The sequence below is a fragment of the Liolophura sinensis genome, chromosome 1 (assembly GCF_032854445.1).
Source record: "Liolophura sinensis isolate JHLJ2023 chromosome 1, CUHK_Ljap_v2, whole genome shotgun sequence".
In the NCBI taxonomy this organism is placed as follows: Eukaryota; Metazoa; Mollusca; class Polyplacophora; order Chitonida; family Chitonidae; genus Liolophura; species Liolophura sinensis.
Genome location: NC_088295.1, coordinates 78,851,642 through 78,860,877, shown reverse-complemented (window position 1 = coordinate 78,860,877; position 9,236 = coordinate 78,851,642). Strand labels below are relative to the sequence as shown.

The 9,236-nt window shown below is 37.1% G+C and overlaps 1 protein-coding gene across 2 annotated transcripts; it reads left to right on the top strand.

Annotated features, from left to right (window-relative positions):
* The first annotated feature begins 62 nt into the window (after window positions 1-62).
* On the top strand, window positions 63-8,912 carry LOC135479864 (histone acetyltransferase type B catalytic subunit-like). Of its 2 annotated transcripts, none has more exons than XM_064759772.1 (11): window positions 63-75; window positions 2,211-2,282; window positions 2,709-2,784; window positions 3,169-3,292; window positions 4,282-4,423; window positions 4,768-4,921; window positions 5,359-5,463; window positions 6,367-6,473; window positions 6,944-7,095; window positions 7,916-8,032; window positions 8,421-8,912. In XM_064759772.1, the coding sequence occupies exons 1-11, from the start codon at window positions 69-71 to the stop codon at window positions 8,592-8,594; spliced, it is 1,230 nt and encodes a 409-aa protein (XP_064615842.1). In that variant the 5' UTR covers window positions 63-68; the 3' UTR covers window positions 8,595-8,912. The 2 variants fall into 2 exon arrangements, with proteins under 2 accessions (XP_064615842.1, XP_064615849.1); XM_064759779.1 differs by lacking the exon at window positions 63-75 and adding an exon at window positions 139-174.
* Window positions 8,913-9,236: the final 324 nt, after the last annotated feature.

Below are 9,236 nucleotides of genomic sequence, written 5' to 3'. Positions count from 1 at the left end.
TCATATTCTTAAACACGATTCAACTATGACCCGGATGTAATACTTGATTTCTACCGCGGGAAGACAAAATGGCGGGTAAGTGGCTAAGGAATGAAACAATGTAAAAGTGATGAAAAATTGGTATTTTGAACTATTCTACCATTCGTCGTGAGCTGTCATTTTTACTGGGAATGGGTAAGAGCTAATCCCAAAGGTTTGGTGTTATATGCTCTTGTTTTGCGTGCCTAGGTGACTACTCTGGGAATAATACAACAACAACATTTGCGCATTCATTGTTATTTGAGACTTGAGTGTCAATTTGATGTTGACATAAGATGTACCTATTTGCGAGCATGCAACTCTGGTCCGATCGTCGCTGTTAAGATGGTTTAATGCGGAACTGTTTCAAATGTGTCGTTGTCGCCGAAGAAACGTATCTTCTCGATGTATGCGATGCTTTTATTTGCAGAAATCGGGCGAAAGTTTACACAATTGTCACTGCCAGCTAGTAGCTTGAATACACCTATTCCCAGGTGGTTATTTCTAGTGATTCCTCGGCAGTTGTAAAGACTAGGGTAATATTTACATGTAGCTTGCGTCGTCACTACTTACTTCAGTTCGTTCATGCTTCCCTGAATAAGGCTGGCCAGATATGGAAGAGACAGCTTTGAGATGTACATGTGACAAAAGCATGTGACATATGCACATGTGCATTCAACCCTTACCATGTTCATCTAGTGTCTTAACGGTGTATTAAAACCGCGTTCTGGCACATCAACTTAGTGGTGTAGTGGTATAAGCAACTGGCTATGGATCTGACATGCTGTCTGATGGAAGTTCAAATCCAGGGCGTTTCACCACAAACCTCAGAAGTCGTTTCAAAATTGTATGAACTGTGAACAATACCGGGCATCAATCTCATATATTCCAGTGACATGTGACAGAAACTTGGATGATAAGCGTCTTATTTACACTGTTACTCTTCGTATGCAAATTGAACATCTCCCCATTCAATTTTAACCCATGAAAATCAGTAAAAGCATGTGGCCGTGTCTAAATGATGTCTGCCATCCAAAACAGATGTCAAACACCGCACACATATTCCACTCTGCTATGGCCTGCTACACCCAAATCCATGAAAAAGCAATCTATAAGCCCATCGGTATTTCAAGGGCCTTGGGAGATCAAGCAGGTTTAGGCAAGAATAGATGACTGACAGATGTATATTTAATCTTGCAGCTACTGTAATGTCATGACGTTACTTGTGATAGATTGCGAGAACCTGAACCTTGTCTTGCCTGTATCTACTTGATCTAACGAGACTCTCGAAATGCCCTTTGGGACTATTTCAACACAAATTGGCCCTTTGGCTCTTCTTTTCAGCTTGGAACGACAACTTTGGCAAGACCCATAAATGTGGTGAAATTTAAATAGCTGCTTCAGCAGCAATGGCTGTGCAGTGAAGTTTGAGAAATTGACTTCGACTGCTGCAATTTTAACTTAAAACAAGACATTTACCCAGAAGACGACATGTACAATGCATTTACACGATGGTTTGGGTGAATTAATGTGGCAAAGAAGGCTTTGATCAGTAATTGTTTTGCAGGGTTGAAAAGCCAAGTAATTAAAAGTATGTGTATCAGTAGGTTTTTTCTGGTTTAGCATGGAAAAACAATGGAATTGAGAACTGTGGGGCTTGTCTGTGAACAGACTAAAAAATCAGCCTGAGCTATAGTAATAGTGTTTGAATAACATTCTCATAGATAAGTTTGTTTTCTACCATCTCTAAAATCTTATGGATGTAGTGAGACTGCTGTGTATAACATTTAAGTTAACTAATAATATCATTTTAGTATCACATTACCTTTAGCTTGTATAGCTGTAGATCATACATTCCAAGTGGCTTGGAAGAGCTACGTATATCACCCTGTCTCACTACAGGATATTGATTCTCTTGAAAATCGGACGGTTTTAAAGCTAAGTACTTACGATGTTAATCATTATTAATGGCACAGTGTGTCTAGTTTTGTACTAACTATTTTTAGCTCAATTTTGAGCCAGTTCATACCAAAAATTTGCAAAACTGCACTTGTGATTGTATGAGAACTGCATAAATGAAGGGAACATTTTTGATGGTTTTTTATTGTATGGCTAGATGTAGGTTGAATGTAAAGACATAATCTAGTCTTGTTTTGAGGGTGTAGTGTCATAACTATGCATTTTCTTCTTAGGTGGTTCCATCATCAAGAATGAGCTGGAAGCATATAAGTGCTGTGCAAATGAAGCTATTGAGTTCAAGCTTGGTAAGACGACATAGTCCCTCACTCTTACAGCCATTTGATTTATCAAGTTCTCAGATTTTTTAATATGCCGATAATGGTCACATAACAGACGACTGCAGAAACAAAGTGGTAATTTTTATTATAATATTTTAACTGGTAACATATTATTGTTCCCACTGATAATGTAACAAAACAGATTATTTTATTGTTAGATGGTAAACAATACACAGTGAGTATATTTATGTTGAACCGTTGATACCTTAGATCATTAATCAAAGCTGTAAGAACCTTCTGCTTAGTAAAGTTCAAAGTACATGTAGGTTTTTTCATTTCAACAGAAAACACATTCAGATTTAAACTGGTTCGTTGAATATTTAAATTGATTACATTCACGGTATGCTTGACATTTTGTCAGTTTTTATTTGTGATCCATAATGGTATTTGCAGTGAGACAGGAATCAGACATTGAAGATGAGAACACAAGTTTTAAACCTGATATGACCCACCAATTGTTTGGTAACAAGTAAGTATTACTATGCAGGCTAACAACGAAAAGATGTGATGGATTTCTTGTTGCTGAGTGATTTTCTGTAGAGATTTTTGTTCAAACGTAGTTTTAAAGACTTAAAACTGACTTGCCTTAGTTCAGTTTCATTTGGAAAGATGGATGGATGATGATGAAATAAAATACATTTAAGATGTGATCGTCTGGCATTTCTTGATTGGGCTGTTGGCGTCACACTTCAGCCTAAAGACTTTTTGTCTCGTCTCAGTCTTTACGGGTAGGTTAAAATTAAATACTGGAAGTGTTTGGTGTGAAACAATACTGTTTCTTCAGCCATTTTTCTGTTGCTTCTGTAAAATAAATGAAAGGATTAATAAATGTTTTCATTTTTTGGTTTTGCAGTGAAAGCATTTTTGGTTTTAAAGATCTGAAGGTGCAGATGTTCTACAGTGCAGCCAAACTTGAAACATATATCATGTTGAAGTACTCTGAGAAAGTATCGCCTGACACAACTGATGGTGTTATGGTATGATTGATTATTGCCATTTGATCTATGCTGATAATGAATTGTCTAAACTTAAATTTCAATTCAAGGATATTTTGCATTGATAAATACTTGTATGTGTTAGTAAACCCGCAGGAAATTGGTTATAATATTTATTTATTTATTTGATTGGTGTTTTACGCCATTCTTTAGAATATTTCAGTTATACGAAGGCAGCCAGCATTGTGGGGGGAGGAAACTGGGTAGAGCATGGGGGAATCCCACGACCATCCGCAGGTTGCTGGCAGAGCTTCCCACAGCTTGCTGGAAAGGAAGCCAGCATGAGCTAGACTTGAACTCTCAGCGACCGCATTTCATAAGAGACTCCTCTATCATTACACTGCACTAGCGTGCTAACCAACTGAGCCACGGAGGCCCCCTTATAATATTGTTTTCAACTTAGGTGTTTTAATAACAGGGTTGGGAAAAACATCAAGATCAAATCTTCAGATTAGCCAGATATAGAAAAGAATGGCAAGATCAAATGAAAAAAAAATTCTCATTTTTTGGCTTAAATTTCTTCATGTTCCATAAAACCATACTCTTTGTTTTGTGGTACCTTTTCATGTGTCTTATAACCAGATTTACAAAAGAATGCTAAGATCAAATCTTCAAATTAACTGGTCCGGATAGCACAGTTGGTAGAGCGTCCGCTTTGGGAGCGGTAGATCAGGGTCAATCCTGGTTCGAGTCACACCTAAGACCTTAAAAGAGGAAGGCTTACTTGCCTTCGATAAGCCGTCTCAGTGAAGCAGCCCTAGATAAAAGAGCGGTGGAAATCCGTCCTGCAACAAGGAGTCGCATAACATGCAATCTAAGGATCCCTTCATCGTCATATGACTGAAAAAAGACTTACGTATGAAATTAAAACCCAAGCACTTACTCTACTTAACCTGATTTATGTTTATCACCATCACAGTGAATTTGTGCAACATGATCAAACAAACATGCGGGCTTTGATTTGATTACAGCCTGATGATGTTGTCAAAGTTTTAGCCAGCAAAATGCCATCAGATTTTACTTCCAATCTGGATGATTTTCTCTCCAAACTCCCCAAAGAAGCAAACTTCAAACCACATGGACAACTGCTGCATTCATATGACATCACAAAAGGTAAATTGTAGGTATGGTCACTCATAAGTGACTTTAGTGGTTGTGTGATTCTGATGTGCCCTTAGAACTTACAGATGTTACTGATAATGATTACTTGCTGTAAAAGAAAACTTCACCAAAAAAGTGATCTACTACTTGAAAAAGTATTCTATGAAAGCATTTTCTTTTACCTACATATGCATGGAATGCTGATGATCATTCAGTCTTCTGAAGTAATTTTAGCCTTCCGACATACTCTCACCGTTAACCCTGGTATTTGATTTTGTTTCTTTGTCTGTGTTTTATATTTAGCAGTGAATGTTGAGTTAACTATAATACATATTGTAATGAACTGTTTTTTGTAGGTGGTGAGAACAGAGTATTTGAAATATACAAGGCAGAAATCAGTACACCTGGGTTTTTGGAGTATCATGAAAGGCTGCAGACATTCGTCTTGTTTTACATTGATGCTGCTTCCTACATAGATGTCGACGATGATAGGTGGAAGTTTTATGTCCTGTAAGTATTTCAGAATGTTATAAAAGCTGCCGTGACAACCAATGAATTATATTGACTGATCACAATGGGAGACCTGTGTTAAAACCAAAGTCAACAGTTTGGGTTATACCGAGGACTTTAAAAATCAGTTTTCTTTGTACTGTTGTGGCTTGTCCGACCATTTGGTAGTAGAAAGTTGCTAGGTTGGATTATTCTGTATGATGTCTTTGGCATAGCGTTCCAGTGAGGTAGCACTATAAAGATGTCAGCATTGTGACTGGCTTACTACAAAGAAACACCTTCAAGATACAGCTGGAATAATATTCAAAGCGATGATTAACAATGACCAAAGTGGTATTAATCTATTAATGAAGTATCATCTTCTCATATTGTATAATGTGTGTAGTTTACAGTGTGTTGCCAAGTTACGCATGCATTTTTTGATGATCTCCTTTCAGATATGAAAAGTACTTGACGAATGGTAACCCCATGTATGCTGTAGCAGGCTACATGACAGTTTACGAATATTATGCATATCCAGCCAAAATCCGACCAAGAATAAGGTACGCTCTTCAGCAAAGTGAAAATGAGGCTTTATGTATTATGATGATACGGTAGATCCATGTACAACAGGGTAAACAAACTGAAGATATTCTAGTGTTTGATTTTTGGCATGGAGACAAAGTACACGATACAGTGGATTATAAATACTGTATCCGAAATGGAGCTGATAATGAACTTTTTATGTAATCACAACTTTTCAGGAAAAGAGTTAAATTTTCAGCATAAATGTTGACTTTTTGCAAGGCTAACATAGTCAATTGTTCACTGATGAAAAGGTTACACGAGTAATGTCAGAATAAGAACTGGAAAGCTGATGGCCAACTAGGTCACAAGGCTGCTGTCTTTAGCTTAGGAACACCACCTTTATAGTGCAGTCAGCACTCCAAATTTGAAAATTGTTAACCAGAAAACCTTACACAATGGGAACAGTATTTCCTTGATCCAATACAAATAGCTAACTGCCATCAATTAAGCCATCTGCCTGTTACCGTGTTTTCAAAATGATTTTAGTGAAGTACTGCCTTCCATAAATGGGTCTTATTTTGAGGAAATCCGTTCTTTGCGATGCTATCAGTGAAGTAGGATTTACTAAACGAATTTTAATACTTTACAAAATGAATTAGATCTAGAAGAAAAGAATGAAAATGTTGACACGAAGCGAATGTTTGGTTAATGGTCAGATTTAGTGGGATTGTTAGGCTTCCTATCATTCACACCAACCTTCTAGCCCAACAAATATTACACTACTCCAAGTCAGACGAATATGAGAAGATAAATGTATTCCAACAGTGAAAGCGAACAATATAAGACATGAGTGTTGTCTCATGTGGACAATTGTCCACTGTAAGAAAACCTGATGATACTTGATAACAGCTTGTAATGTCCTCCTTTCATTACAACAGTCAGGTGCTGATCCTCCCTCCGTTCCAACGACAAAGTCATGGGGCTGAGCTAATACAGACTTTCTACAATGAGTGCTACCAGAGGAAAGAAGTGTTGGACATCACAGGTAACTAACTGTGTCTAAAAGGTTGAACTTCACTCCAGATTCTGCCAACTCTGCTATGAGCACTTGTGAGTTTCCAGTATATTCTGGGGTCACTGGTGAACCCTTCCTGCCTAAACTGTGTAGCCTGTTCTTTATTCCTACCTTTATTAGCTTGGAGCAAAGTTACCATTGCACAATGAAAGGTAACCCCTTTACTATGGCTAGTGAAGACTTTGAGAGAAATCATGGATATATCTAAAACACCAGCCAGTGTGTTTATCTTGTTCAAATAGTCAAATATTTATGCTGGAAAAGAACTGCCCTCTACTTCATTAAGATAACTAGGAATTTTGGTTTTTCTTATTCATTTTTTGTAAAATGACTAGTTGTTTCAAGTTTGGTTGGCGTTAAGACAACACATAATATTACAATCTAATGCAAAATGCCCCCTCCATGTTGGCTTTAATCAATTGCTCTGTCTATTTTTTCAGTGGAAGATCCCTCAGAAAACTTCCAGAGGCTCAGGGATTTTGTGGATGTGAAAAATTGTTTGAAATTACAAAGTTTTCAAAAAGAGTCAGTGCAGAGAGGATTCTGTGATGGCATGGCAAAAGAAGCTCAAGAAAAATTAAAATTAACAAAGGTATTCCAATGGGGCAATGTTAGAAACTGCTGTCAGGGGTTGTTATTTTGCTGGTATGGTTTTTAAGTACCGCAATTGTAATTTTTGGGACATTAATGTTGAAAGTAGAATATTACATTTCTTTACCTGCCTTTTGGAAAAGTAAAGACATGAGTATGTTGTTCATTACATATAGATGGTCTAACCATGTGAGAAATCAGAAGCTCTATATTCCTGTTGCAAATACATTTATATTGGCTAAAATGAGCGGAGCAGGCGACCCATAAATTAGAAAAATAAGCTAAAGATCTGTGTTTTGTTTTGGATGCATTTGTAAGCTGTTGCTTTTATATCCACTATTATACCTGCGTCATCTGAAAAGTAATGGTAACCTGATAAATGTGTCAAAGTATTGATTCAAGCATTTTCAGTGTTAATATCACATTGTCGTGTAAGTGTAAGACAGACTTCAGTGGTATTTACTTGTGATTGTGGTTAGAGCAGCCTCCTCAAAGTTGGGAGGCCACAGGATCAAATCCGAGTGTTGTCATACCAAAGACTTTAAAAATGCTACTTACTGCTGCCTGGCTTAGCTCTGAACACTCAGAGGCTAGTGCAAGGAATGTGACTGGGTGAGGTGTCATATCTGGTATCCTCGGCGTGATACTTCAGTGGCGGCAGCATGGACTCAACCTGCCACAAGAAGACACAATATATGTACTAGCACGTATGTAATGACTCCTCATCGTCACATGACTGAAAAATTGTTAAGTACGATGTTAAACCCCCAAGCATACATACATACAAATAAAATAAGATTTTGTCTGGAATTATTTTGTAGAGACAAGCCAGACGGGTGTATGAAATCTTGCGACTCAAAGCAACAGATACAAGTAATAAGGAAGAATACAAAAAATACAGACTTGATGTTAAAAAGAGGCTGAATGCTCCATTTCAGGTTTGTGTATTATGAAATCATGGTGTGGATTGTTCAACATATGCATATTGCTTTAGGTGAACCCTGGTATGAGTTGTTACATGTGCTTTTCCTAATTAACTGTGATTTACGACTTTTTGGTGGAAATAATTGGAAATTTAGCTGTGGGTTTTTTTTTTGGGGGGGGGGGGGTAAATACTTCATATGGGGCACTATTTAATAATAGTAGCCAGCCAAATTTAATGATTTTATGTAAAAATATGCTTGACATGGTTGATCTCTGGATTTACAATGGCAAATTTACTTCTACACCTGAGTTCCTTGTCGCAAGAATCAGCAAACCATTATTATGATTTTGATGCTGTTATTGAATTCAAATTTTTATCAGATCTATTCTGTTTGTTTCCAGAAAAATGGCCGAGATTTTCAGAAGTTAAACAATGCTCTACAGCCAGACGAGCTCACAGCCACAGTAAATAGCCTAACAAGGGAACAAAGACTGGGTTACCTTGAAAACACCTTTAATGATCATATAGACATGTACAGGCATGTGCTGGAGAGAATAGCAGCCACAAGCATATAGAGGGGCAGGGATGGATGCTCTAGTGGATCAGACTCGAAATCTTGTGTTACTATTGTAGAGATTCAGCTGAAAGTGCATGAACCACCATGTCAGGGATTCTCCATCTGTGTAGAGACTGAACTATGATAAATGACCATGTCAGTGATTTTCCAGATATTTGCGCCATCTTCATAACTACAGACTGACTTCATGTTTTCTATGATATGAGAAAGTGCTGATCAGTCAGTGCTTCTGTTTCAGCATTGACAATGTACATGTAATTGTGCTACAGTTGAAATGTACATGCATATTTATTATAAAATAAACAGTGTTTCAAAATTTCGGCAAATAATTAGTTATTTCTAATAATGAGCTTCACAACAAAGAGCGATGTAGATGAAAAATGCTCAAATAAAACTCAAATTAATTATTGAGTATATATGTAAATGTTGGCCTATTGCTGTACATTGTTGGAGTTGTCACAGGACTCAAGAAATTGTACACAAAATCGTCAACCTTTTTGACCTCTAAAGCACTTTTTTTCACCGGAATTTATGCATGCAATTCTTATGAAAATGATTTGTTTGTATCACTTAAGAAGCAGGCTTCGTGAAACTGTGTAAATTATTTCTCTACGCCCCTTTATACAGAGTATTTCAAAGT

Excerpts from the sequence above, each read along its gene's own strand:
- LOC135479864 (XM_064759772.1), top strand. Across the intron at positions 6,474-6,943 it reads AGAAGTGTTGGACATCACAG|TGGAAGATCCCTCAGAAAAC; the intron begins GTAACTAACTGT and ends CTATTTTTTCAG. Across the intron at positions 7,096-7,915 it reads AAAAATTAAAATTAACAAAG|AGACAAGCCAGACGGGTGTA; the intron begins GTATTCCAATGG and ends ATTATTTTGTAG.